The sequence below is a fragment of the Durotheca rogersii genome (genome assembly GCF_024521655.1).
Source record: "Durotheca rogersii strain YMJ 92031201 chromosome Unknown GGS23scaffold_9, whole genome shotgun sequence".
Classification (NCBI taxonomy): Eukaryota; Fungi; Ascomycota; class Sordariomycetes; order Xylariales; family Xylariaceae; genus Durotheca; species Durotheca rogersii.
This window is the reverse complement of record NW_026251240.1, coordinates 964679-992581: the sequence shown is the minus strand read 5'-3', so window position 1 is coordinate 992581 and position 27903 is coordinate 964679. Positions and strand designations below refer to the sequence as shown.

The 27903-nt window shown below is 56.9% G+C and overlaps 6 protein-coding genes across 6 annotated transcripts; 1 reads left to right on the top strand and 5 right to left on the bottom strand.

Annotated features, from left to right (window-relative positions):
- Window positions 1-552: 552 nt before the first annotated feature.
- GGS23DRAFT_536976 (anthranilate synthase component 1) lies at window positions 553-2910 on the bottom strand. The gene is made up of 3 exons (XM_051514779.1): window positions 2546-2910; window positions 986-2393; window positions 553-876 (listed from the first exon to the last, which is right to left on the bottom strand). The coding sequence occupies exons 1-3, from the start codon at window positions 2555-2557 to the stop codon at window positions 755-757; spliced, it is 1542 nt and encodes a 513-aa protein (XP_051372212.1). The 5' UTR covers window positions 2558-2910; the 3' UTR covers window positions 553-754.
- Window positions 2899-4449, bottom strand: GGS23DRAFT_567340 (uncharacterized protein). The gene is made up of 2 exons (XM_051516329.1): window positions 3778-4449; window positions 2899-3562 (listed from the first exon to the last, which is right to left on the bottom strand). Exons 1-2 carry the CDS (start codon window positions 4334-4336, stop codon window positions 3306-3308), a joined length of 816 nt encoding a protein of 271 aa, XP_051372211.1. The 5' UTR covers window positions 4337-4449; the 3' UTR covers window positions 2899-3305.
- A 593-nt stretch (window positions 4450-5042) lies between these two features.
- GGS23DRAFT_567336 (ribosomal protein L3-domain-containing protein) lies at window positions 5043-6929 on the bottom strand. The gene is made up of 4 exons (XM_051516328.1): window positions 6654-6929; window positions 6358-6514; window positions 5628-6301; window positions 5043-5570 (listed from the first exon to the last, which is right to left on the bottom strand). Exons 1-4 carry the CDS (start codon window positions 6743-6745, stop codon window positions 5315-5317), a joined length of 1179 nt encoding a protein of 392 aa, XP_051372210.1. The 5' UTR covers window positions 6746-6929; the 3' UTR covers window positions 5043-5314.
- An 82-nt stretch (window positions 6930-7011) lies between these two features.
- On the bottom strand, window positions 7012-11080 carry GGS23DRAFT_567333 (TPR-like protein). Its single transcript, XM_051516327.1, has 8 exons — window positions 10312-11080; window positions 10029-10232; window positions 9882-9964; window positions 9609-9788; window positions 9457-9549; window positions 9233-9389; window positions 8922-9166; window positions 7012-8863 (listed from the first exon to the last, which is right to left on the bottom strand). The coding sequence occupies exons 1-8, from the start codon at window positions 10463-10465 to the stop codon at window positions 7373-7375; spliced, it is 2607 nt and encodes an 868-aa protein (XP_051372209.1). The 5' UTR covers window positions 10466-11080; the 3' UTR covers window positions 7012-7372.
- Window positions 11081-19017: 7937 nt separating this feature from the next.
- Window positions 19018-20331, bottom strand: GGS23DRAFT_536780 (eukaryotic integral membrane protein-domain-containing protein). The gene is made up of 2 exons (XM_051514778.1): window positions 19870-20331; window positions 19018-19792 (listed from the first exon to the last, which is right to left on the bottom strand). Exons 1-2 carry the CDS (start codon window positions 20244-20246, stop codon window positions 19063-19065), a joined length of 1107 nt encoding a protein of 368 aa, XP_051372208.1. The 5' UTR covers window positions 20247-20331; the 3' UTR covers window positions 19018-19062.
- Window positions 20332-24444: 4113 nt separating this feature from the next.
- GGS23DRAFT_605046 (WD40 repeat-like protein) lies at window positions 24445-27054 on the top strand (the record flags this gene model as incomplete). The annotated part of the gene is made up of 5 exons (XM_051519700.1): window positions 24445-24501; window positions 24775-24945; window positions 25129-26379; window positions 26454-26888; window positions 26977-27054. The coding sequence occupies 5 exons, from the start codon at window positions 24445-24447 to the stop codon at window positions 27052-27054; spliced, it is 1992 nt and encodes a 663-aa protein (XP_051372207.1).
- Window positions 27055-27903: the final 849 nt, after the last annotated feature.

Sequence of the window (27903 nt, the reverse complement as noted above, 5' to 3'; positions counted from 1 at the left end):
ACATGGCCTGTTGTGCAGCCTCTGCGTGCGTTTCCTTGATTTCTTGGTTGTCTACGTAGTCGTAGTAGTAAGCCGCCAACTGCCCCTCCGTCCCGCCGTCCTCTGCGGGTAACAATGTCGCTCGGCATCTGCGGCGCCGGCGCGCAAGCAAGCCGGCTGTCAACGGGCCGGGCTTGTCGGCCTAGCGGCACGCAGTCACGGCCGCGTCGGACGGGTAGCGCCGCAGCTCGCAGGGCTGGCCGCGACGCATGCGCGCTTCGCGGCCTCGACCCCACCAGCCTTGGTCTCCTGGGGTTCGCTCGCTCTCGCGCTCTCCTCGGATCGCCGGCGGCGCTCTCGCCCTGGGCCTAAGTACGGGCACGGCGTATCCCTGGCTAGGGAGACTCGCGCTTAGAGTGGTGCTCAGATTGATAGTGGGAGGTGGTAGGACTTGCACGCACCGGGCTTGAAGGCAGACATACGGACGACGGCGGCGGCGGCAAAGCAACGCGAATTACGAAGACTTCTCTCGTCCCATGTCAACGCATCGCGTTTTATTCCCTTTCCCCCCCCCTTTCCGTTCGATTCCCTATAGCCCTATTCTATTGAAAAAAATAGGAAAAGAAGGGGGAAAAGAAAAGAGGAGACCACAGCACCACTGGGATGCCTATCACCTTGCCCGCAACCATCCCGTCCCCTTCTTTTTCTTTGGCGCCTCGCGTAAACCTGCCCAGTCCGCCTAGCACCTCTCTCCTCCCGCCAACCCTCACGGCCGTCAGTTCTGCCTCCGCGCATACAGGCCTTCGGCCGACGTGATGCAGTGGATGTTGGCGCCGAGCTTGTTCATCGTCTCGATCCACTCCTCGTACTCGTCCGAGTCGAAGACGATACCGCCTCCTGCCGGCTGGGGTTAGTCCTCTCGCGTGACATGTAGGAAGAAGGGGGGAGCAGAAGGGGGGGGGGAGGAAAGGGAAGGGGAAGTGGCGGAGGAGGTGCTCGTCCTTACCAGCCTGGAGGTACGCGACGCCGTCCTTGACCACCATGGTCCGCAGCGCGATGCACGTGTCCATGGCGCCGGGAATCTCGCCCCCGGCGGCGTCGACCGCGCCGTACCCGAAGTACCCGACCGCGCCGGCGTAGACGCCGCGGCGCTCGCCCTCGAGCTCCGCGATCAGCTCCATGGCCCGCACCTTGGGCGCCCCCGACACCGTGCCGGCCGGGAAGATGGACCGGAAGGCGTCGAACCGCGACTGTCCCGGCCGCAGCTTGCCCGACACCTGCGACACCAGGTGCTGCACGTGGCTGAAGCGCTCCACCACCATCAGCCGGTCCACCCGCGTCGTCCGCGGGTCGCACACGCGGTTTACGTCGTTGCGCGCCAGGTCGACCAGCATCACGTGCTCGGCGCGGTCCTTGAGCGAGTTCCGCAGCTCGTCGGCCAGCCGGTCGTCGTCCTCTGGTGTGCGCCCGCGCCGCACCGTGCCGGCGATCGGGTGGGTGATGATGCGGCCGCCGGCCTCCTTGACCAGCAGCTCCGGCGACGCCCCGACGATCTGGAAGTCCCCGCAGTCGACGTAGAAGAGGTACGGCGACGGGTTCACCGTCCGCAGGTGCCGGTAGATGTTGAACGGGTGCAGCGTCGTCGGCCGCGCGAGCCGCTGGGAGGGCACCGCCTGGATGATGTCGCCGGCCACGATGTGCTTCTTCAGCTCCGTCACGTGCGACTCGTACCCCGACTGCCCGATGTTGGACGTGTACTCCTGGTTGAGCTTGATCGGCTGCTGGTGCGGTATGGGGATCTCGGGCGAGTTGAGGACGTCGATCAGCTCATAGATGGTCGCCGTGGCCTTCTGGTACTCGCTCTCGAGGGCGGCCGGGTTGTCGGGGATGCGGAGGTAGGTGATGACCTTGATGACGCCGAAGAACCTGTCGAAAGCCACGATGGTGTCGAATAGCATAAACAGCGACTCGGGCGTCTTCAGCACGTCCTTCAACGGTCGCGCCGTCTTGGGCTCGAAGTACCGCACGCAGTCGTAGCCCACATAGCCGACAGCGCCGCCAGTGAGGGGCGGTAGGTTGAGGTCTGGCACATGGGCGATCACGTACTCGGCCAGCTCCTTCTCGAGACCGGGCAGCGGATCCACGGACTCGCCGTGGCCCTCGCCCGTCTTGAGGACCTTGCGGGGGCCGGCACCGACAAAGCTGTACCGGCCGACGCGCTCTGTGGCGGCGCTCTCGAAGAGGAAGGAGAAATCCGACTTGGAGTGGGCCGAGACCTTCAGATAGGCGGCCGAGGGCGTGATGAGGTCGGCGGAGATCTGGCCGTAGAGAGGAACCCGGTTCGGCTTCTTGGGGCCGGCCTGGGGCTTCGAGAGCAGGGTCTTGACGGTATCTAGCGAAGGTAGGATGAGATCCTACAGCAAGTAGATGAGATTAGACGACCTGCCCACCAGAGAGACACAGACGGGTTGAGGGGGGTGGGCATGTTTATATTCGTCGAGCACAGCACCGCGTATAGCACGGCGCAGAGGCGGTACGTGAGCTGTTCGACTGGGTATTTCCTTACCGCTTGAGCCATGGTGACTGGTGGCTGTTGGCGACCGATTGCCTAGGGATTTGGGGAGACGGGCTGGCGAGAGGCCATGCGTTTTGGGTGCGAGGTCGTCGGTGTGACCTACCTGTCCCTCTCCCTGCGGTGTATTGATATAGACATTTTATCGCCGACGACGGAAGGCTGGCAGGTACGGGGGTACCTCCACGCACCTGCCAGCTTTCTTTCCTGTTGGCTAACCTCAGATGTTGACCGACCTAAGCATGTACCTGGATATGTAGGTACCTATATAGCAAACATGTACCTACATTATCGACTTATCCGTAGGTGAATCAGCCGCTAGTCAACCCCGCGGGGAGGAGAATTTCCCTAGCTAACGCTTATCTGCCCAACCGTTTGTGTGGCCTATACTACACCTACCTAATACCTGCCTATACCTATAGATAGCCGACCACGGCGCTTGACCGAGGGGAAGTGGCCAAGAGGCGGGGTGGTGGATAGGCAGGCTACCCCTCACCGTGTCCCAAATGGAAAGAGACACGGTACAGATTCTACCCGATCTTGCATTCTCGCCTACAGTACGAGCCGAAATTGATAAGCACCTTATCATGCCTCGATCTCTTTATCGCCAGGATGCGTAGGTATTATACCTACCTGCCTATAGGTGCATACATACACGTACCTAGGTCATGTAGGTACCCTTAGCTCCCACACCTGGCCCGTAACGAACCCCGTCTCCTCCGATCTCGAGCGCCTCCAATTGACTGGCCCCCCCCTAACTCTCGATCGCCAGCGCCTTGGCGCCGACGAGCTTCGCGCCCTCGCCCTTGCCCTCCGTCGCCACCACCCAGTACTCGACGCGGGCGCCGCCGCGAGGGACGCGGTACACGCGGACGTCGTTGCCGGCGCCCGCCGCGCGCACCGCGTCCACCACCGCCGCGTACTGGCCCCGCGGATCCCACTCCGCCGGGTCCAGGATCTCGATCGACGCCCCCGCCGGGTCCGGGTGCCGGATCAGCGACGCGAACTCCTCTGCGCGCGCGCGCCGGTGTTAGCCTCTGGTCTCTCGCACCCCCTGTCTCCTCGTCTCGGCGTCGTCCCCGAGCGCTAGGGGACGTGCGCACACGCCCGTGCAGATAATGCTTACCTAGATATCGCAGACGGATATCTAGATAGCTGGGCGACAGGAGAGGGGGAGGGGGAGAAGGGGGCAGTGATGTTACCACCTCCTCATCGGCAGAACGTACCTTCGTCCGGAAGCCCCTTGCCGCCCTCGTCCCACGCGAGGTAGACCGGCAAGAACGGCTCGTCGGCGTCGCTCACGTAGAAGCTGTCCTTGGTCACGTCCGCGATGACGGCCGGGATCTGCGCCCCGTCGTCCGTCGCCTTGAGCTGCTGCTGCTGCTGCTGCCCGCCCGCTCCCTGCGGCTGAGCGCGCCCCTCGCCCGGGTCCTGGTTGGCCTTGTCTAGGAAGGCTATGTAGTCGCCGTCGGACGCCATCCTGTTCGCGGCTCCGCCTGCCGTTGTCGCGCCAAAGCTCCGCGGCTTCCCGGGGGTAGCCGCACTGGCGGTGGTGGTAGAAGCGGTGGGTCGGAGATGGATTCGACTTCGTAGCGCCGTCAACCCGGTGGCGGTGGCGTGGCACGTAGGCTGCTGTGCTCTTCCTTCGGTGATGGTGGAGGAGGAGGTGATTGTACGGCAATGTACAGCCGGGAGCGTCGGTCTCGATCGAAGGCTGTGTCGATGGAGCGGTATGCGAGTAGCGCTGCGTTTGCTCAGCAGGGGGAATGCGATTGATCCAGACATTGATCTAGATATAGGTAGGTATGTCAATCGCACGAATTGGGCAGCATCTCATGGAGGGGGGGCAAAAATCTCCGTCGCACCATCTAAAAAGCAAGCTTATCACGTTGTTTTTTCTCTAACTCACCTAAGTACTCGTCATTAGTCATTAAGGAGGTAGTAGTAGCCTGACTTTAGGTGCCTCAGGTACCTATTATATGTAGAGGTAGGTCGGTATGAAGGTATACGTACCTACCTAATGCATACCTAGGTAGGTACCTAGGTAGGTAGGTACCTACGTAGGTAATCACATAACGCCTTTGACGTCACCTCCGGGCACAGGACGGATAACGCAGGTAAGGTAAGATACCTAAGGTACATTCTCTAATACCTCCAGGTACAGGTGTCTACCTATACCCAGTACCTGCCTACGGCACCCAACGTGCCTGGTAGTGTGTACCTACCTGATGCGGCCATTGACCCACTAATACTGCGCCCGTCTCCTAGGGCTGGCGCCGCAGCAATGCAGGCTATCTAGACTTGCCAAGGAGGTCAGCAGCAGGACGACAAGAGAGACTGGTTCGAGGACCCCGTGAGATATTCCTGCGCGTAAGCGGTTAAAGTGACCGTGACATGCCTGCCTAGACTAGGTATGTAATACGGCCCTGTTATCCTCCGTGGCATTCCGCCCGGCGCGGAGTCGTCGCGATGGGCGTGGCGCGAGAGAGGGCGAGAGGGTTCGCCGCATCACCGACTCCCTACAAGCCCGCTTTTAGGCATGAGAACATGTCGTCGTCGTCGTCGTCGTCGTCGTCACGGCCGGAAAACTAGAAGACAGGCAGTGTTTGTATAACTCGATTTTACGACTTTTGTTTCGTGCATTTGTTCATTATCAACCCTAAGACTCAAATGCCAACCCTAGACCATGCCCATCGCGCAGAAGCCGAAAAGGGAACCAGGAACACCGATGCCGAGACAAGACACGAAGAAATGCGAACCCTCTTACGAGCTCTGCACGAGGTCCTTCTTGAGTGTGCCCTGGAACTGCTTCTTCTCCGCCGGCGTCTGGAAAGCACCGTGACCAAACTCCGAAGAAGTATCGATCCACTTCAGCTCCACCTTCTCCAACGCCTTTCTCGAAGTGTGCGTGAACATCGACTTCCGTAGCGTCACCACACGCTTCTTGACACCGGGGATTGAGCCCTTGACCATGACGAAGTCGTTGTTGACCTCGCCGTATCGGACGAAACCGCCCAAGCTACACACACCGGTCGTTAGCATGCACCTAACCGATTCTAACTCAACTGCAACTTACGGAGTAATCGTCTTCTTAGTGACGTCCTGTTCGGTCGAGCCGTTGCTCTCGTTATCACCCTTGCCGATGCGGTAGACCTTGTGGTTGACCGAGGTACGGTGGTGGTAACCTTGCTGACCGGCACGGGCTACGGTCCACTGGACGTGGGAAGGATGCCAGGCACCGATACAGGCGACCTTGCGGAGACCCTTGTGGGTCTTGCGGGGGAGCTTCTTGGTGCCCCAGCGAGCGGTGACACCGCTGAAGCCGTGGCCCTTGGTAACGGCGATGACGTCGATCACCTCGTCCTGCTCGAAGATGGTGTCGATGCTGACGGGCTTCTCGAAGAGGCCGTGGCCAAACTCGACCTTGTCAGCGACGGAGCCGCCATTGATCTGAATCTCCATGAGATGAGCCTTCTTCTGCTTCAATGGCGTCTTCCGGATCTGAGTGTGCGCCAGAACACGGACGACCGTGCAGTATTTCTTGATGCGCTCAAGCTCTCGGGTGATGGAGGAGCCGCTGCTCTCCGAGTGCTTCTTGGCGTACTTGGTAAACGCCTTCTTCTTGCTCTTGTACCAGTTCTTGTAGAATCGGCGCTTGAGTTCGTCGCCCAGATGCTCAGCCCAGACGGTAGTGAGCGATCGGAGACCACGGGGCGTCTCAATGTAGCCCACAAGACCAACAACGATCATCTGTTCAATAGATGTTAGCCATAGGCACAGAGCCAAGCGGGCTGCGTTGTTCGTACAGGGGGAGTGTCGATAATTGAGACCGCCTCGACAATTTCCTTCTTGTGGGACTTCGCGCCGGGTCGGTCGAGGTCGCGGACGATGGTCGTCATGCCCGCCTTGTAGCCCATGGCGGCGGTGAGGTGGACCGGCTTTTTGGGGTCATCCTTGGGGAAGCTGGCAACAGCGAGAGCAAATTAGCACTGCCCCAGCTAGATGATGGAGAGGAGACGAGAGGCGATGAGCGACGAGTGACGAAGCTTGTCACCGAGCTGGGGGGAGCCGGGGGGTTTCTGGCGACATGGCGTATACTCACGACTTTACCTTGCCACGGTGACGAGAGGCGCGCTTCCTCGGCAGGAAAGCGAGCGAACCGTGACGGGGGGCCTCGAACTTGCGGTGGGACATCGTGGATTGATTCTGTCCTGGTGCAGAAAGAAATCAATCAGTCGGGGGCAGTCGATGGTGGATGTGGGAGAAGCGACAACTAAGAAAATGTTCAGGAAAAGGAAATCCTTCCCTCGATAGTGAGAAGAAAAAACCTCCTGTGGGTAGCAAAAAAAGTGAAGCCCGAAAATTAACCGAAGCTCAAGTGGGGTGGGCAAAAAAACGCACTCCCGCCCATTGCACAGAAACCCTAAGAATAGTCACGTGATGCACAGAAGGCTTAGGTACCTAGGTACCTATTTACTGCTCAACCTAGCACATACCTACCTTAGGTAGGTACACCCTTGTGTTAGGGGGAGCCCCCTTGATCTATGTACCTCCTATGCATATCCGTCACAGAATCGTAAACGGGGTTATCTCGTCAAAAGAGTCTCAACGTAGGTAGTTAATGTTAAATTGATTCCTCGAGAGTAATAAAGTAAACAGTTAAAAACGATTGTCAGACTTGACGTCGCCTTCTCTAGTTTCTAACAGAGAGGGGCTGCCCGCCAACTTAGCAACTGATATACACAGTTTTGAAGCAATCCAAGCACGATGGCCAACGGGGGTATGTATCGACGTTCCAAGTATTCATTAAGCCAGGTCGCTTCAAGCGTTTCCCTCAACCTTCGGCGCCGGCCCCATGAGCCCGTTAATGCTCGAGCTCGTTGGCGTGGTATTCTTCAGGTCCCCGACCGCTGAACCGGCGCCCGAAGCCGGCCCTCCGACGTTGACCTTCTTTTCCTCTTCCCCGCTATCGTCGTAATCGTCATCGACATCCATCTTCCTAGCCGCCCGCTCGGGCTCATTTATCTGGGGCGGAGCGGGAGCGACGGGATGTTCGAGTCTTTGTCGCTCGTCAGGATAATCTTTTGGGGCCGGGCTCGGTTGCGGTCCGTCGTGAATTAAGCCGTTGATGGGTGGAGGACCCTGCTGCATGGGAGGTAGATGGTTCTGGTTCGTCATGGCATGAGTAGAGGGGTGGTGGGCAGCCTCCGACGGGTGGTAACCGTCGTTTGGGTGCCGTTGCTCCTCGACACGCCGCATCTCTTCGACCCTCCTCTGAGCATCGGCGAGCCGTTGTTCTTCTATGCGGCGCGGATCCTCGAAGCGATGAGCGTCGGGCGAACGACGATAATGCTCTCGGGGTGGCGTTGACGGCCGGCGGTGGCGCATATCCTCCATACGCGCTCGGTTTTCATCGTTAGCGGGCTTCTTGATGGAGGGCTCGTCTTCCCACTCCCGCATCCTCTTCGATGCCACAGATGCCGGGCGGTCATGATCCCGATGCATATCGGGGCCGATCGGCACTTTCGGGTGAGGCGGAGCACCCGGCTCCATGCTGCTAGGCATCCCAGGCTCCGGGTGATGAGGGTACGGAGGTTGATGCTGTGGATACGCTGATTTTGGAGAGGGCATGCGGTTGTCGTGGATGGGCCGCGGCTCCGAGCGCGGAGAACCGTTGCGGTAAGACAACAAGGAATGCGGTGGCGGTGGTCCATTGGGCGGGCCGTTGACCGGGGCCATACTGGAAGAAGGTGCCGGTGTATAGTTAGGGTTAGTAACTCTGGCCGGCCCTTGCGCCGGGGGTGGCGGAGGCTGCTGGGACGGGCCTGGCGGAGGATATTGGTTGGGAGGGCCGGGGGAAGGGCCCCTTCGAATCGGCGCCGGGCCCGGGCGGGAGGATTCCCCATACTGCCTCATCTCCTGCCGAGGACTGGGTTGCCGTGGAAGCGGGGGCGCCGGCCCGCGAAAGGGCTCCCGCTGCTCGTAGGGATTGGGCGGCTGCGGCGGGTTGATATCGCTAGCTCTCTGGCCCCAGCCGTTCGCGGCGGCAGGCCCCGGCAGTGGCCTATGAGGGGCTCCGGGTCCGGACTGCTGCATCGGCGCAGAGCCGGTCCACGGAGGTGCCTGCGGTCCCTGGGCCCCGTACGACTGGGGGTGGACGTCGGTAGGTACAGCTTGCGGGAGACTTCCCGGGGTCTGGCCGGCACGTAGCAGCTGCAATCGAGCCTTGATGTGCGGGTTGGTAGGGTCCAACTCGGCAGCCCTCTGGTAGGCGTCGAGGGCGTCGTTGATCTGATTGTTACACGACTCGTACTGCGCAATCTGTCAGTTCCCCCCTGCTGGAGAGGCAAAAGACAGCTCAGCAACTTACCAAAGTACCCAGGTCGTACCAGACCTCGGATATGTACGGGTTCAAGCGTATGGCACGGGAATATGCATCCAATGCGTCGCGGTACTGATTGATCTGGTAATAGAGCACACCAATGGAACACCAAAAGGTAGGATTCCGGCCGTCGCGATACACGGCCTGTTGGTACGCTTCGTAGGCTTTAGGATACTTCTGCTGTGACATGTAACATCGACCGAGAAGATACCAGCTCTGAGCGTCGTTGTTGTCTGCCACGTGTGAGTGAGGAACGAGCGAACGGGGGACATCTCGACGTTGGTTACGAAAAGACTCACCAGCGGCAACGGACTTCTCTAGATACTCGATTGCGCGTTCCTGCGTCTGGAAACTACTGCTTTGCTGGTGATGTAACCAGCCAAGCTGCTGCAAGACCTTGGCGTGGTTTGGGTCACGGTCAAGAACCCGCATGTAGGCCACCTTTGCGCTGTCATACTATACATACTCTAGTTAGTAGATGCTTAGACAGTGCGGCAAGGGGGCGAGTGGGGGCGGCACTTACGTCTTTTTGCTGTTCGTGGACGTGCCCGATTTGGAACCAAATATCCTCCTCTGTCAGCGGCGGAGGGGGGGAGTTTACGATGTATTTAAAGCACTGCCGCGAAACCGGTTAGCTAACAGAAGCAAGGGACAGCGCGCTTCCAGGAGACTTGCCTCTAGACTCGGACCATACTTGGACTGCTGTTTGTAAATTATACCCAGACGGAAGTAGATCTCGTTGGCCTTCTCGAAGTCGGGCTGCATCTGCATGACTTGCGAAAAGGCTTCCTCGGCATGGTCGAGGGAGCCATACCGATCGTATAGGATCCCTATACCGTACCAAAGTTTGGGCTCCTGCAGCGGTCAGCTTTGTGCGAGACGCAAAATGGGCAAGGCACGGCGACGCGCGGGGGGTGGCAGAGGGGGGGGGGGGGAGGGGGTTCTCACTTTGGGGTTCGGTAAGTTCACCAGTGCAGACTGGTAGGCGGCGTATGCCTGTTGCAAATCGTCCATCATGAGATAGCAATGGCCTAAATAAGGCAACGTTAGTTTTTAGTCACAGACGGTGCATGTGCATATGGGCGTGGAACATACCAAGACTGCCCCAGACCTCGCCATTGTTGGCGTCAATCTTGAGTATAGCTTGCAGGTACTCGACCGCCTTGTGGAAGTCCTCGCGAGTCCTGAGGATCAGACTAATGGCGTTCATCGCCGGGATCGAGTTCGGGTTGGCATTCAGCGCGCGCTCGTAGGCAACCATAGCATCTTCGAAGTTGCCGAGAAGCTCGGAGAAACTGCCTGCGGAGGGTGATTAATCGATTGAGCGACCACGCGGACCGGGCGGCGCAGAGAGGGGGGCGAGGGGGAGGGGGCCTACCTATCTGCATCCAGAGCGCCTCGTTCACGGCCACGATGTGTCGCGACGGAGTCGTCCACGGAGCCCCTGGAGCCGGACCGGGTGGAGGGGGCGGCGCCGGCGGCCCATGGTGCAGCTGCATCGCCATCTGTGGCGAGGGATGATGATTTGCCATGAGGGTCTCGGTGTGCGAACTCGATCACGCGTCACGACGGCTTCGAATGCAATCCCTCTCGGTCTTCAATGCCGCACCCTGGGGCGGCCGTCGGATAGGGACCAGGGGGAGAAGCCGCAGCGAAAAGTTGTTGTTATTGCTGCGGACTTATTACCAGCCAGATTGCGAGCAGGGCTAGCGTAGAGAAACAGGCGCGACGCACGGCAAGGCGGACAGGAGGAGAGACTCTTGTTTAATACAAAATAAAAAAAGGCGCACTGGTGCGGGACGTTGTAAGTGATGGAGGGTTACTACCGTCGCAGGTCCGCCGAGTCGCAACTTTGCAGACGACGATGGACGCTGACGAGCGCTTGTGACCTGGGGGGGGGGGGGGGAATCGCTCCCGGTACGAAGGTACCAACAACGCTGATCTACTCAGTACGGGCGACGAAGAGGGCTGGGATGGCACGACGGCGGGAGACGTGCGATGGGTTTCTCGATGTAGGCGAGGCGAGCAGCAGAGGAGGAGACGGGGAGCACGACGCAGCTATCGAGAACTGGGTGCTGGAGGAAGAGGGAGGGGAGAATAATAAGCGGTGGAGAGGCTGGACGGGAAGAGAAGAAGAGTTGGGAGGCGGCCCAAGGAAGATTTGGACGGACAACTGTATCTACCCTAACCCACGAGAGCAATATTTAGGTAGATAGAACTAGCATGGGAGCAGGTGTGGGGCGTGCCACAAGAGTTCCTGGACCTGGATGCCGCTCAGGCCCAGGTAGCCACCAAGTACCCGTCAAGTACACGGTCTAACCTCTCTTGGCGGGTCTTTGGGGTCTTGGCCCACATGCAGCTGACATGCCGCCGACTCTTGATTTATTATTTCCCTTTTGATTTTAGCCAGTTTTATTATATTTATTATTAATTTTTTTTTTCCGTATTATTCTTTTCCAATACTGCCCATTCCCTCCTTCTATCCTTTTTCTCGTCGCTCTGCCCCCCGGTTCCCTCTCCCCACCACCTTCGCAACCCCATCTCCTTCCCCTCCCCTCCCGGTCCCTGATCCGGATTGGACCCAGGCAGAACATGCATGTGTGTTGCTTACTGCGGTTTTGCCATACGGCGCTGCTGCCACCTAACCCCGACCAAGGGCGGCTAGTATGGTTCAGTAAGTAGGTATACGCCTAAACACCTCTAGGCCGACGACGTCCGAGGGAAAAAGGGTCGGAGTTAGGTCCTTCGAGAGGAGAGGAGAGAGTTGGTCGGGCGTAAGGGGGCAATGCGTTGCGTGGATCTTGGAGCCGGCATGGCGACGTAGTAGCACGTTGGGTACCTACCTATACTCGGATTCCTGGCGGTAGCATTTCGTGGGATTGTCATGAGCCACCTGGTCTGATTGCCGAGCCGAGGAGGAGACGGGGTGTGAGCACGTTACGTGCAAGGTGGCTGGTGGCTACATCTCCGTCTGCGTTTGTCGTGCATGTCCCTCTCGGCTGCGTCACCACCAACTATATGGTGCCTATGCGAGCCCGCATCTCCGACGCACGTACCGGTAGATATGTGGATGTCAGGCCAGGCCAGGTATTGGCAGCGCTGATATATAGCATTATATGCGCTGCCCGCGGACCTGCACGGAGTGCCTAGAGAAAGGTTAGGACGCTAAAGAATGCGTGTGGGAGGTAACCTAAGCTGCGCTCCCTGCCCTAAGCAGGTCAATTAGGTAGTGCACCTAAATATGGATTCTTTGCGACGTTTTGTGCATAAACGCCGTCTGGGGCACGACGGGTTGCGGCTAAGGCCCACACGGGCTAACAGGAGAGACGTAGGTTAAGGTACCTGCCTGTAGGGAGGCACATGTAGGTACCTACCTAATGTATGTAGGAGGTATGTAGGTTATGTAGGTACCTGGGTATGTGTATATGTGTGTATGTATGTACCTATGCAGATGTATGCACGTACTGGTTGGAAAACCCAACCTTACCTTCGCATCATCGAAACCGAGCTACTATATCGACGAAGGTTCCCGCGAGAATAGGAGCACGGAGGGGGGGGGGGAAGGCCAGCGCAAGACCAAATGCCCTACATATACAACCAAATAACCACGATAATAAATAACAGTAGGCAGGGTACCTGGGGGATACTTAGCAGGACTTAGCCCACGCTGCGGCCAAAGTTCCGAAACACGTACAAATTGGGTCAATCACCGGTGGTGGCGGCTCGGACGGATTCGCTCTTGCCGCTTGGCCTGGGCGAGCCCCAGAGGAGGGTTTGTTTGGTAGAGGCACGCTTGCAGGGCTTGGTAAAAAGGGGGGGGGGGTGGGTGTGGGTAGTCATATTGCATCCCTTGGCGCTCCCGTGCAGCCCGCCTATCGAAGGCGAGGTACCTGACCTACGTACATATACGTGTGGCATGTAGCTAGGCGAAGGTACCCCGGTACTGCCAGGGGTGCCTCCTTGCTGACATGGGAGCGTAGGAAGGACATGCGCCCACTTGCCTGCCTACCTCATACGTACATATATACATAGGCAAGGTGTGGTGTGTGGTATGGGTATGCGGTGCACACCCACGTATCTCCATGCCGGCCGACACACACACACACATACACACACACACACACATACACACACACACACGCACCGCACGCACACACGCTCACTCACCTCACCCTCAACCTCACACAAAACCTACGCACCCGCTCTCCAATTCCACCCACATTCCTCATTGCGCACCTCCTGCCTACATACGTACTACGTAGCATACATACATCATGCTATGTGCGCACGTATATCCGTACATGGATTAGATTAGATTGATGTCAGTACAGGCACGCAGCCCTCCCCCCTAACGTATGGACGTCCATCTGGCGATACGCATGTACGTTATATGCCCGCATACATACAGGTCCAGGTACGTACGTACATACACAGGCGGGCACGTCCTGCCCACCGGCCCACTGGCTCTTCTTACCTACCTACATACCCAGGTACCTACCTATAACCTACAGAAGTGTGCAAATGCATGTATAATGCCAACTCGGGCATGTAAGTGGGAAGGTTATCTACCCAGGTACCTACCCACCTACCTAGGTACCTATATAATATATGCATGCGCGTATATATCTTAGGTACCCAACCTGCTGCTGCATGCAAGGTAATGGTCAGGACGATGTCCAGATGCATGTATACCTATATACTATAAGTCTACCAGGTAGTAGGGGAGGTATACACGTAAGGTAGAGGTTAGGAGGTAGGTATGTACATGTGTACCTATATATATACACCTCCCGCCCGCCGTCGATTTGGTGTCGAGGAACCCGAAGGAGGAACAATCTAAAAATTCGAGCGACGCTTATCTCTCTTGGTCGGAGTATTTATCCTCTCACCAAACCCCTTCCCTGCCGACGTTTGACGCACAGCTTCCCGCTAAACATCATATTACCCAACACAGCTAAGCCTGCACTGCAACCGTGCCAGACGATTCTCGCCTGCCACCTGTCCCGTTATTCATCCAGGACACGGCAAACGACGCCCTCCCCCCCCCCCCCCCCTCCATCTGGCTGCTAATATCGATTACTGTAAATCCCAACCCAAGGTACACCTGAGGAGGGGGGCTGCAGATGGAGGAGGTAGTGGCTGCCACGGTAGAGAAATCCACCCTCGCCCCTCATCCTACTCATTCTTTACCTACCTACCATTCCCTCTCCCGTTAAGGTTGAGCACGCAGCCATTCCCCAAGGCTGCCCAGAAGGTTAGGGGAGGCGGAAGGGGGAAATCTCGACGAGACTGGTATCAGATCGACGTATCCGGCAACCTCGCCATTGCCGAGGGCTGCGTGCCCGTAAATTATGCGGAAGCTGGTACAGGTAAAAGTCGTCTCGCCGCTGCAGAGAGCGCCCCCAGACCTCTGGTGCCGTCGCTGGACAGGGGGTCTGGGGAGAGCGGCTAGGGGGGGGGGGAAGAAGGACGTCGAGAAATATACCGCCTCGCCAGCGGTCAGTCGGCTGGAATGTCACCGCAATGCGACGAGGGAATACGATAGGGTTTGAGGCGTCGCGCGACACTCTAGACCAGGGAGGGGGGTTAAATGGTGAGGCTATTGCGGGTTGGCTGAATCAGGTCAGCAGGGAGATTGGGGTGGGCGTAGCCAAGCAGCCAATCTCGTCATCTCCCGAAGATCGAGGGTTAAGAAACACCGACGATGTGGCACCAATTTTCTTTTAGACTTCGGGGCGAGAAGGGGGGGGGGGGGGAGGAAACGAGGGAAAAAAAAAAAGGTCGAATCGGTCATTCCCGTTGAGGCAGTGTACGCCTCCGCGCTAGCACAGTTCAAGGAAAGCCCACGTGTCATAAGAAGGGGCTGGAATCTCGTCGCGGCTCACCTTGCGCCGTTTAAGGCCGTCTGGCGGGTTGCGTAATTACCATGTAGGCAGTTCCTGCCCTTCTACAGCATCCCTGGGGGTACCACCGGGGGTGGGTTCATAAATTCGTATTAAGAGTTTCATCACCCGGTGATCGGGGCGTTCGCTGATTGACCTCTCGCCGTTCATTGCTCCTCCCGCTGCCTCCGCCGGTCCAACTAGAAACCAGACGTCGGGCAGGGCGTCGGCAACAGCAAGGAGAGGGCCCATCTGGCGTGGGATAGCTGTGTATTCATATATCTGCCTGCGCAGCTGCGCGTGTGTCTGCCCCGGATGCCACGCGCCGTCGCCGGGTTCTAAGAGGCGGGTCAGTCAAGTCGGTCGGGACCGGCGTTGCTGCGCGGCGTCGACGGTGGGCGACTACTGAGAGAGCGATATGCAAGGTTGCGTGCGCGCGTATGGGTATGTGTGTGTGTGTGTTGTGTGTGTGTGTGTGTGTGTGTGCGTGCCTGCGTGTGCGCGCGTGTATGTGTGTGTGTTCGCAGCGTTCGTGAGTCGGGATGTTAGGATGTCGCCTTTCGATAATCGACTGAGATTGATCATTTGGAAGAGGGCCGGTTGGTCGATGGCCAGCGTGTGATCGTCGCCATCCAGCAGGCGAAGGCAGCTTTCTCCCGCAGGCTGCACGCAGCACGCATGCAATATGTGATTTCCCGGCATAAGCGTCCGCGAGATGGGTGCTGGGAATTTCCCATAACGAGCAAGAGGGTGTGGACGGAGAAAACTGCGACAGACCTGGGCAGGTTGCACGATTCGTACAGGTAATGAGGTGTCTGGGAGGTTGCCAATCACCCTGGCTGGAGGTTTCGGGGCGGCGTACGGAAAGGCGACGCAGGGCTAATTAAAATAATGGCAGCGATAACAATAATAGCAATTAATTAATTAGATAGGTGGAATAAGAGCGAGGACAAGCTGGAGAAGGGGGCGGCCGCGCTGGTTGGCCGGTGTGACTTTTTCGCATTATTCATCGTGTGCATGTCTTCCCTCCGTCCCACTCCCCCTCCCACCCTCGACAGCCGTGTGCATGTACTCGCGTACCTAGTTGCCTCCACGGGTGCTCTGTAGGCGGTAGGTGTGCACCGATGAGGTATGTGGGTTGCAAAAAGGTGCAGGCAGGTAGGTACCTAAGGGATGAATTATTATTAGCCCGGCCAGATTGGGTAGGATGTACCTGGGTACGAAGCATTGCTGGGTGCTGCATCTCGCGCATATGCGGCCGTTGGTGCGTGGGCTTTTTCATTCGCCAGTTAGCGGCGGTCGGTATGGCTGACGTGCCACACATCCAGATACAGATCACCCTACCACCCGTGTGAGTGGAGCTTGCCGACCCTGCTAGCCGTCCTGCCTGCCTGCGTCGGGCCCCGGCTTGTCCAGCGATGATGATGATGATGGTGTGCCTCAGGAGGCACGCAGTCCGTACCGCCCAGGCGCGACAAACCTGGCTCGCCCGCCACGCCCCCCGGCCGCGAGTTACGTACCAGGCAGGCAGGTCGGGTACGGCTTAGGTACCCCCCTACCTTGGGCGTCTAGGTAGGTACCTAAGGCAGGCAGGAGGCCGAGGCCGACATGCAAGGTAGGTACCTAGGTACCTAGGTAGGTGCATACCTCTCAATACAGGGCTTGTGTATGCGTGTGTGGACATACGAGGTGTTCGCTATGCATGAGTACATATGTAGTCGGCGGAAGGCAGGCATGCGGACAGGTACCTTACGTATGAACACATGTACATATACGCGATAACCTACCATATATCTGCGGATGGCCGTCTGTCCTCGTCGTGGTCGCCGCCGTCGCCGTCATCATTACCGTCACCGTGGTTGCTCGCGGACCGACACGTCGATAGTGGTTTGCTCAATAGGAAGGGCAACAGCAAGGTCAAGCGTATAGATTTGCACGATCGTCACCAATCCAGCGGTTGGTCTGGCCGACAAGGAAGCTAGACGTCCCGCTGTGCATAGTATATGACTATAGACAAGGGGGGGATATCAAACGCGGTTAGCGCTTGTACTCCGATGAGTTGGTCGTGTTCCTCGCCGAGGCTTAGATAGGCAGCACTTTGACGACGGGCCGGCGAGCGAATCCTGTCGGGAGGCTGCCCAAGGACAGCCTGGGAGGGGGAAAAAACGGCAGGTAAGTAGAATGTTGGCGGGTAGCATTACCTGAGGGCTTAGAAGGGGGAATGGAAGTTGAAACAAACCCGTCTTGTTTTAGTAAATTCGTGGGTAGGATGACCGGGGTGGAAGGGTGGGGACGACAAGTCCGAAAGAGAGAGAGAGACAGAGAGACAGAGAGCGAGCGAGAGAGGGATGCCGGATGATGGATGCTGGGGAGACGGGGAGATGGGGGGGGGGAGAAGGACGACTGGAGGAGGGTTGCAGGGATTCGGGCAGATCGAATCGTTTGGGAGAGACAAGCGCGGGCGCTGGAGAGAGAAGCTCCATATTGGTCCCGACCGCATGAGATTTGCGATTTGCCGGCTCGCACACTCGTCAAAGTCACATGCAACGGACCTGAATGGCTGATGTCTCAACGCATCGGGGATAGGAGCCGTGGAACTCTCCTCGAGCGATACGTGTACACATGTGCTCAGCCGATCCGGTTGTACCCAGATGCAGTGGAACGGGCTGGTTATGATGAGACAATCTGTGCCTGTCTGACCTTTCCCCAAACTGACGTACAGCACAAGCCACTTTTACCGACCGGCCCTCTCCCCCCTCCCTCCCCTCTCTCCTCCCCTCCGGCCTGTGACATCGGCGGGAGTGCTGGAAGTGCGGGATCTGCCCAAGCCACGATTTGCCGCCACACCCACGCACGGATCCATGTGTCCGCGGACCGTGCGGATGCACATCTGTACATGCGTATGTATAGTACACACCTACATACCTACCTACTACGCGCATGCCCGCAGTCACAGTCATCGATCGCTGGGCGTCCTCGACGGGCTCAATCTTGCAAAGGCAAGGCGAGCGGCAAGGTCAACTAAGGCCTGCTTATCTGCATCCTTGAGGGAGGTGGTCCGCGTACATACCTACCTGGGTAAGTACCTACCTATGTATCCAAGGCACCTCACACCTTACGTAGGTAGGTACCCAGGTTACCTTAGGTACCTAGGTACCTCTTACCTCCTTACCTCCCGGACCGGGCCTCAGCTTACACTTACCTACCTAGGTACCTATCTCTATATACGGTATTGTGCGAGGTTCCCTATGGTGGACGTTGGGTACCTCAGGCAGTGACGGCTTCTATGGATAGGGTTCCTCCTCACATCACCTAAGGTAGTAGGTATTATCCGAGGTACTACAAAGTGGAGGTGGCCTGCCTACCTGTATACCAAGTCGGGTCTCACCTAGCCTCGGGTGGGTTACGTACGTCACCGGCCTTGGTCCTCACCCTGAGTCATTGCGTCTACGCACGAACGTCGAGGTAATCGTGGACAAGACCTCAACGTCGACTCCGGGACAGGCTGCTTACTCCGAGCAACACAGGATGAATCTATTATGCTTAGCTCGCTTGCTTATACATACACATCATTCCGTCCTTGCCAACGCCATTTCTCGTCAAGTCGCTAGTGCTCGTCGACCTTTGCAAAGCCCACGAACGAAGTAAAAAAAAAACCCAAAAACAAAATAAAAGCTACAATGCGCACGCTTCGAGAAGTACATTCAACTCCTCGTCGTGGGTCGAAACGAAGAAGATAAAGAGCAGATGAGACGCCCGTCTGGGTTGAACCCGTCTAGGTTGAAACACAACTTCCTCGAAAGCGGTAGACGTACACACGAAGATGACGCGGTGTGCAATTTCGTCTCATATTATTCCAGGGCTGGACAACCAGGCACCGGTACTATGTTGTTGTTCGCTGTGAGGGCCGCTGTGGACGATTCCACACGAGGTCCGATATGCTGTTCTCCGACACAAACCGGATGGGTATCACCTTCCAGGCCACGGTTTTGCATATATATATACCACTTATTCGATCCGAGCGATCGTCTTGCCGGCACCCGACATGTACAGCTAGAACGTCAGCGCTGCTCATCAGAGCGTATGCCAGCCGCTGAACCCGACTCTCAGGTGACGCATCCTTTAATACCGACTCGGAGGCTGTCCCCTCCTTCGTAGCAATACGTATGTATTCAAGCTCGGGGTAGAGATGGTCCGAAGCCTCGAGGCAAGAGCGATCTCCGCAGCCTCTCCGTGGGGCGGATACCTCAAGATTCCTCCCTCTCGCCGTGATCTTGATCAGGGTTATAGTTCGTCTCCCCCAGCACCGTCGCGGGCTGCGAACTCATCGCCGCCTGCGTGCTCGGCCGAGGCTGCGTCTGCACTGTGGGGGCGGCCGGTTGCGGGGGGGGTTGAGATGGACCACGCGGAGCGGTGCTTGGTCCTGCGCCTGCGGTGGCGGCGTGCAGTCGTTGGTCAAGTACCTTGAGAGCCAGAGCTCTCCGTCTCTCGGCTTCGGCCCTCACGCCTCCGTGGGCGGAGCGCTGGAAGCTGCCGCCCTGCGCGGCGGATATGTCTGCCTGCGAGAACGGCGTACATATTTTTATCGCGACCATCGCGTTGAAAATCTGATCTGTAATCGCCGCGACGAACGGCTTCACCGGTCCGGGGAAGAACTCGGCAAAGGCGAACGTTTCGCTCGCATCTCCTCGCATAGACGTTGCTTGCGAGGAATCGAGGTCCGGGAAGACCGTCTTATAGAAGCGCAGGTAGGTCCAGCTCGAAAGAAGGCCAAATATAGCCAAGAAAAGCGATGCGCTCGAGAGCAGTGGTGTTAGGGAGAGAATTCCGACGAAGCCGATGTAGAGCAAGGGGAACCGGGGTACGCGCAAAGACAGGACACCTCGGAAGAGGGTGACGGTATGTGCCGGAACAAGTTGACTGAAAGCAACGAGAAAGGAGATCTGCAATGGTATCGTGCCAGCGATCGTCGTCAGCCTAGGTTGTTGTTGAAAAAAACATGGTCAGCGCACATATCCGCCCTTCGTTTCCTATGGCTACGAGATGGTACTTACGTCCATCTCTCGTTCCGCGTGATCGTGAACAATGTGACCAAAACCAGAAAAGACAAGCTGTTGGGAATCAGAGAGGCCACGAGAAGGAACTTGGCGAACTCCCTCGAGGACCATGCCCTTTCCAGATACCTGCCCCCATGGTAAAGAGTGAGCCCGGCGATAGTCAAGGTAAAGATGTTATTTTCGACCAGAGTAGCCGTCAAGAAGGTCCAGGGATAGAACAGCGAGAGTTGGGGGATGAGAGTCAGCCATTCGACGACGATCTCGGAGTGTGCGGACCATTGGCGATAGCGCACTGCTGCGCTCAGGACGGACTGCAGGAGCAGCACCACCAGGAGGATGCGAGTGACGGGCGGGATGTTGAGTCGGGGGGGCATGGCGGCAGCGGATGAGATGTTGAACGTTCGGCTTCGAGTGGCTACATGAGAATTTGTGAGATGCCGGATTTTCGGAATCGCGTCGACGCCCACCTGCCCTCACAGGATGAAGATGAAAACGGCGTGCCGTTGGCCTGTGCGCGCCTGGCTGTCAGCCACATTATGTAAGTGAGGCTGTCTGGAAGGTTGCACCCCTACGAGGTAGCCACATCAATGGCCACCTGACATCTATAATTATGAGAACAGGCATACCTATCTACCTAGGTACATGCAGATGTCCCTTCTTGGTCATAACGGCATCGGTGGCTGGGAGGTTCTTAGCCTATGGCGGCCCGCTTACGATTGGATCGAAGCTCAGGTCTTCCAACATACGTGTGCAAACGGGTTACGAAGTACCTGAATACATTTGGCAGGTATCCTGGTAATCTTCTGACGTGTAACCACCCAGATACGGCTTTGCCTCCCCCGACGCTTGATCCTTTTCCCTTTACCACGAGGGGAACAATGACCTACATGTAGAGCGGAGATGCGTATACTAATAATAATATAATACTATAGCATTACATGAGGCACATAGCCTACAGACTACATCACGCGTAGCCTAGGCACTGCATCCCGTGTTGTACCAATTTGGGTTAGGTACCTAACTCTGGGCCCACTCTATACAGGTAATAAATCGATACCTGCGTGTGGGTACCTAACCTACCTCGGGTACAGGCCGTCTGCCTTAATCCTCAACCTGTCAGTTGAAGCTTCTTTCAACTAGGAGGAGGTAGGTAGAGGTATTTGCTGAATCGATGGGCGCCTAGGAATGATATACATATATATCTACGCCCCTCTAATAACTGACCACGCCTTCATCAACCCATCTATGCAACGACATCTCACCCGTCTACGTGCGGAATGTGAGGATGAGAGGTTTATCCGCGGGCCCGATTTGAACTAACCAGGTAGTCATTAGGGCGACCAGCTTCTGGGGCGGCGAAATCTCTGCAGAATAGCAGGGTTCGAGGATGTTTGGATAGCTCGATACCTATATGAGTAGGTGCCCACGTTATTAATGTAAATATCTAGGTAGGTATACAGCAATCTGTAGGTGCACCGCACGTACCTAAGGTGGGTAGGTGGGTGAGTAGCGTGCATCCATTATCTAACGTAGGATGTAGGTATGCAGCAGGAGAAGATGATGTGTAACTCTTGGCGCTGCTCAACCAACATACCTCCCGTAGCATTCTCCCTAGGCAAGCCGAGATCACGCTGTTCCACCGATGTATGTATGTAGGTGCCTCTCTTCCCGAAAACGGTATGTGGAAGAGCGGCTTACGATTTCGCGCATACGTAGGTGACCTAGAGATGTATCGTGTAGACGGTAGGGAGGCTAAAGGGGTGTGTATACACGGGCATTTGCTGTATATACCTATGTTTGTCCTGCCCCCGGGCAACTGTGGAGGCTTCCGCTCCGCTCAGGCTGTTTATTGCAGGCGCCGTTATCGATGGACACACTGAGGTAATAAGAGGGACCTCTCTACCTACCTACCTACCTCTACCTTAGGTATGGCAATATGTGTACCTAACCCAGCCTATAGGGTTCCAATAAACGTTCACTTACCCCCTACCGTATACTTTTATCCGTCGACTGTAAAAAGTCAAGAGGAGCAGAAGACAGGTCCACACCTACCTACTCCGTTGGACAACGCTTAACCTTCTGGAGGCTATCGTCGACGTCGAGCGTGCGCCGTATATGTGTGTGCATGTATGTACCGTACACATCCTTCCTTTTAGTGTGGTCGGACGGCCCTTGGGTGATGCCGACGAGGCACAGTTCTATTTTCAATGCACTAAGCCTCAAGAGGACAAGGCGACTCGTTAGTCGAATGGCAAAGGGCTTGCAGACGGACCGCCTGCGGTAGGCGAAGTATGTACTAGGTATGTATCGCATACCTACGTGGTAGGTATGTATGTACATAGGTGATACCTACACCCCATCCACCCGGGATCTTCGTGCCAGAGGTAGGGGTACGTGCCTGCTTTGTTTCCAAGGTTAACCTCACCGAATTCCATCCGTCCACTGCCAGCCCACGACTCTCATCATTCGGATTGCCTGCAGCGCCATACCCAATCTCTGGATGCCGTCACATCCACCAAAAGATCCCGAGTTGCTGAAGGCTATACTGAGCAGTCGGAAACAATCATCTGCGCATTGCCACGTAACACTCCCGTTCTACCTCCCCCTCGACTAAGAAGCACGTCCGATCTCAATTGAGATCCCTCTGTCGATTGCGAAATTCCGGGAATACCCCAGCCCAGCTACCAACGCCAAGCCAGGATGACGGCGGATTAATAAATAGTGAACCCTGGCCAATGCCGGTGGGGTCGCCTGGAGTTTCGCTGTCGTTTCCATTGTTCAAGGGAAGGCCACCTCATAGGCTCAGCCGTCTTGTCTCGCCACCCCCCCCCCCCTTCAGTAAAATCCGAGTCTAGCCTCCCTCCTCCTACCCGCCTGAACACCTGCAGCAGCCGCTGCAGCAGGGAAATGCCCTACTGAGGTTACCCTACAAACATGCATAGAGCGGGTTCGCAGCGAGCGAGCGCGACAAGGTGGTAGGCCAACGATGCGCCCAAGTACCTCGCCGGGGTGCTGCGTGACGAGGGAACAGCAGAGCAGGAAAATGGACGGGGGGAAGAGGGGGGGAAAAAAAAGAGGAAGGGAGGGAAAGGGGGAGAATTGCGATATCCAGGACAAATTGGTGCTGGCAGAATGAAAAGCGACCTTGACGACTCTGGCAATCCGGAATGCTCGTGAGGTAGGTACATACACGCAGCCTGATCATTGATCGTCGACCACATAACAGGATATACTATATGTGCGTACATACGAGGTAGCACCTATAAGCCTCGCCTAGTGGCCCAGCCAAGAAAAAGAAAGGAAGGGGAGAGAAAGGCCAGCAGAGCGGCAGCCCTACATGTACAGTGTGATCAAAAAACGCGCCGAGGTAGGACCCTACGCATCCAGAGTCAGAGGTTTCCAACTCGGGCCCTCGTTACCCATCCCGACGCGCGTGTGGTGTGTGCGGCATCCATCTCCAGGTGCATCCCCCCCCCCCATCTATACACCTCCTACAACTTGACATACTCATACATCAATATCTTACATACCGGATACCTCTTACACATATACGCACATACGTAAACGTAGGACATGAATGGTTCCCTACCTCTCATACTCTCCCTCCTAACTCTTGGAGGCCATCGGCGTTAGGCACGTAACATACGTTAGGTAACTGTGACTGACCAAGCCTCTTCTCCAGCGGACAGACGCCACCTAGGTACCCAACCTAGGTAACATAGGTAATTTGCCCTCACCAACCGCACCTAAAGGTACCCCCTGAGAAGATCTACCTACTATTTTCATCCCCGTACTCGAGCTGTGACATGGCTCGCCTACCGGGGCCGCGGTGTACCTACGCGGAATGGGTGGAAGCGCAAGACCTCGGATGAGTGTGTGCGTGCGGATGTAGGTGTAGGCAGGCACCTCGTTAGGTACCTAGGTGCTTGCCTCGTAAGGTACCTACACCTAATGAGGCGGGCATGTATGTACATACGTTCTGCACATCCTTACATGCCTCCTAAGGTAGGTACCTACCTTAGGTACCTACCCTGGCGCGTGTGGTGTGGCATGGGATCAATTGGCCTGGGAGGCCCCTGGCTGTCTCCAGTCCCCCAATCGTGTATTCATCGAATTGATGACCGATCCGGACTGGCACAGAGGCATGTACCAGCGCTGCGGAAACGCTCGCGATGTCTACCTCCATCCACCCGCGACGGGGGGCATCCCTTGGGTTAGGTAGGTACCTGTGTACATCCGACGTAGGCTGGGCGTCCCCCTTTCCCTTGCCCGGACTGGAGGTAGCGGCAGGGAATCCGCAACGTCTTTGGGCGAGTTGCGGTACCTGGGTACCTCCGTACTAGGATGATTCTGGTGTGGATCTACCAGGAAGTCACTTAGCTTGGCCCCGACCCGTGGACATGCATCTTAATCGTTCCCAGGCCTCACAGCCAGAATCTCGTCGTCTTCTTTCCTTCACCAACCTCAGAACGAAAACTTGGAATACCGCCTCTTCCGAACATCCTGTCGCTGCTCACAGAGTTGGTAGGGAACCCGGATCCAGAGCTTCTCGAAAGCTCATAGTTTGCGACCATGAAGGAGTTCCTAGACTCTAATCGAGTCAATTTCTTGATTTGGAGGTATGTTTTGGTGTTTTTACTTTATTTTTTATTTTTTATTTGGCTCCCCCCGTCCGCCGTCCCCGGCTTTCCTCCCACCACCCAAAGCGCTGGTCTTGCCCCCTTCGCCTACCCCCGTTTCTCGACGCTGTCGCTTTCCTGCCGGGTTATTAACAAGAGGTGCTAGATATCTACTAGAAGGCAGTATGTGATCTTGTAATATGCCTTGGACAGACGCCATGCATCGCCGAACGGCGCGCTATGGTGCCGTGCCATGGGACGGCCACAGTCAAATTAACCTAAGGTTGCAGATTACCGAGAGACGGCGGTCAAGTTCCAGAAGGAGTGGCACGTCGAGGAACCTCACCGGCAGCTAGACTTCGCGCAACATGTCAAAAGCCATGCGCTAGTGAATGTCATCAACAAAGGCCTCTTGTATAACTCCTTAGAAAGGGAGCATGCGCAGTCGCAGCAGGTATGTCATTTCGGAAGAAAAAAAATGCTGTGTCGAGAGTAGTATGAATGGTGGGTTTGATCCGGTTGGGATGCTCAAATCCGAAAATGGGTTCGACGATGGATGAAAACGGTGAAAAGCGAAGCAGATTGTCCAATCTTGCCCGGGATTCGGCCAAACGGGCACTGACGGATTTCTGCACAGGTACCTCGAGATGCTTCGGCGACGGCAGCGCTGGCCGAGGCGATGCAGCTGGGGATATTCGGACCACTGCTTGCACATCCGCTGGCTCAGCCTCAGCAGCAGCAACTCCTCCTGGAGCAGCAGCAGCAGCAGCAGCAGCCGTCAGAACAGCAGCCAGGAGTGGAAGCGGATAACGAAGACAAGGTAGACGCGGAGATAGCTGCATCAGCACCAGCACCCGGGACGGACATGGAAAATATCCGAAAGCGTCAAATGGACAGGCAACAACAGGCGCCGCTCCTGAATGGCTCCCCGGCTAAGCGACCACGCCTAAGTAATGGGTACGAAAATGGGGTGGATGCAGCCACAACCCCGATGGACCTGGACGGGCAGAGCCCCGGCGATAATCACGCCTACCCATCGCCCCAAGAAGGCGAAAGGGCACCAACACCGAGGCCCCGAACCGAGGGGCCAGATCGGGGCACACAGGTCGACAAAGTCGAAGAGTTAGCCACCGAAACCACCTTCCTCCCTCTGACCGGTCTCGATGAAGCGCCGACAGCCTCGCCAACCACAGGGTCAGCCAGAGTCGATGGCGACGGCGCGCCTGTGCTACTGCATTGCCAGTGGCATCCCCGAGATCCCACCATCTTGGCGGCTGCTGGGACGGATGCACTAGCCCGCATCTGGAACGTCTCTCGTGGAGCCACAGCCGACCCTGCGTCTGACGGTCACGTGAACGGCTTCGCCCCGAATTTCCACACGCTGGTCGAGGACGACATACAGCCCCGAGCCACCGTCACCGCCATGGCCTGGAACTGGGATGGCTCGGCTATCGCGCTCGCCACCGACTCGGATTCGAAGGCTCGGATCACCCTCTGGACGCCCGAAGGCGCCCACATCCATCACTTCGAGGTGCCCGAGCCGCCCGTCATCAAGTTGCGGTGGAACCCCAACAATGCCGCTATCCTGGGTATCGCGCCGGACAACGGGGGTGCGCTGATAACCGTCTACCATGCCGTCACCCCGAACTCGACGACGTATTTCCTGCCACGCCACGATCTCGAGGCCGACCCTCTCGACGCAGCGTGGACTAGCGAGACCGAGTTTCTACTATGCGGCGGCGACTTGCTGATGGCCTTGAAGTGTGTCGATGGAAAGATCACCGAGGTTAAGAGGTTCGACACTCGCGAAGGCGATAGTATAACGCAGGTGCAATTCGACTGGCGGACCTCGCTAGCGGCGACATGCGGAGAGAAAGGATTCGTCGACGTATGTTCTCCCTCGCCCTCGCCCTCCTCGCCGGTGCGAGGCTACTCTTACCTGCTAACACATGCGACTTCCAGATCTGGGATCACTCAGGCCGCAGGCGTGAGATAAAGTCTCACACCGAGCCCGCCACGATGCTGGCTTGGCAACCGTTACCGGAGTCGGCATCCTCGAGCGGTGAGCGGCTCCTAGCTTCTGGAGGCGACGATGGAGCAGTATTTATTTGGGACGCCCTCGCCCCCGATGGAAAGGCCAAATGGTCCATTACTATGGGCCCGCCCATCGTTGCGCTGGCCTTCACGCCCGACGGTGCCTTTCTTGCGACGGCCACGAGTGCTAAGATATTAATCTGGAAGGTCGGAGACCATACCATTCCACGGGCTGCTTGGTGCAGGGCACCTCACCCCGGTTGGCATAGTCCACGGATAAACCCAGAGGCGGACGAGGAAGACGAGCATTGCCTAGGTTGGGACGCGACAGGACACAGGCTTGCTTACGGCGTTAATAGTAGAGTAAGTTATCTCGGGCAGATCTGCTTGCCCGTTCAGTGTTGAGCTCACAAAATCCAGCTCGCGATAATCAACTTCCGATAATTACCAGCTCCCGCGCCCCTTCCTCCACGCTCGACCGCGAAGAGAAATCAGGCTTTATCCCCGCAACGGCTCTCGCTCAGCCTAGCCGCACCCTGTCGAGATCGAGAACTAGGCGCGGTGCTAGTTCAGCATTACGAGAAGAGATGCAAAAAGTCTCCGCTTCTGCAAGCGCCCGTAGGGTGACGACGGTGTCAATGAGACACCATAACATTACCATAGCAAGGAAGGGGGGGCCTACAAAGGGAAGGGTCTGTAGTATAACTGTAGCGTTGGATGTCAGAAAGGACTTTCGAAGTACGTGTTCTGTAAAAAGGGGGTGGGAAGGGTCGAATTACGGTGTTTACAGAACGAATGGCGGCGGGGGATATCACCACGGAGCAGGCATTGAGTCACCGCCATCGCCATCGTCATGGTGATGTACATGCATCATCACCATTGGTGGTTTGCGACGAGGGGAAATGGCGAATCGACTACTGCTCCTGGCCATTACCGTGGGGAGTTAAGGAGATTCGCGGCAACTAAGACATGGATTGGGGGCTATAGCATCTGTCAGGTATACAACACCATGTAAGGGCATCCCGTTTGTACAAAGGCTATACCTGCGATCCAAATATATGACACCGGTGTGTTTTTTTTTCTTGCCTTCTCCGGGAGCCGGATCAGAAACCTCTTCTCTTTATCTTTTCTCGTGCCTATGTTGCTTGTCGATTAGATTCTACGTCGCCCCATCTGTTTCTATTACCTCGTTCATTCACCGTTTCCCTCTCCGATCCTTTTTCCTAGCTTGGGAGACCATTTCGCAAACGAGGACCACCGCCTCAGCCGTGTGGCGAAGGTATAATAGAGAAGGGGGGGAAGACGGGGGGTTCTCGTGTCCCTTTCGGCAAGTGCACGCCGCCCTGCTCGGCCGGCCTACTCCCTAAGTCGATCGAGC

Bases quoted from the DNA above. Each gene is read 5' to 3' on its own strand.
- GGS23DRAFT_536976 (XM_051514779.1), bottom strand. The intron at 877-985 runs GTAAGGACGAGC...CCCAGCCGGCAG, and splicing joins CGTCGCGTACCTCCAGGCTG to GAGGCGGTATCGTCTTCGAC.
- GGS23DRAFT_567340 (XM_051516329.1), bottom strand. From the start codon at position 4,336: ATGTCTGGATCAATCGCATTCCCCCTGCTGAGCAAACGCAGCGCTACT. The intron at 3,563-3,777 runs GTACGTTCTGCC...GCGCGCGCGCAG, and splicing joins CAAGGGGCTTCCGGACGAAG to AGGAGTTCGCGTCGCTGATC.
- GGS23DRAFT_567336 (XM_051516328.1), bottom strand. From the start codon at position 6,745: ATGTCCCACCGCAAGTTCGAGGCCCCCCGTCACGGTTCGCTCGCTTTC. The intron at 6,515-6,653 runs GTGAGTATACGC...CGCTGTTGCCAG, and splicing joins CACCGTGGCAAGGTAAAGTC to CTTCCCCAAGGATGACCCCA. The intron at 5,571-5,627 runs GTAAGTTGCAGT...CGGTGTGTGTAG, and splicing joins ACTAAGAAGACGATTACTCC to CTTGGGCGGTTTCGTCCGAT.
- GGS23DRAFT_567333 (XM_051516327.1), bottom strand. From the start codon at position 10,465: ATGGCAAATCATCATCCCTCGCCACAGATGGCGATGCAGCTGCACCAT. The intron at 9,965-10,028 runs GTATGTTCCACG...TGCCTTATTTAG, and splicing joins CGAGGTCTGGGGCAGTCTTG to GCCATTGCTATCTCATGATG. The intron at 9,167-9,232 runs GTGAGTCTTTTC...CACACGTGGCAG, and splicing joins AGAGAAGTCCGTTGCCGCTG to ACAACAACGACGCTCAGAGC.
- GGS23DRAFT_536780 (XM_051514778.1), bottom strand. From the start codon at position 20,246: ATGCCCCCCCGACTCAACATCCCGCCCGTCACTCGCATCCTCCTGGTG. The intron at 19,793-19,869 runs GTAAGTACCATC...ACAACAACCTAG, and splicing joins ACGCGGAACGAGAGATGGAC to GCTGACGACGATCGCTGGCA.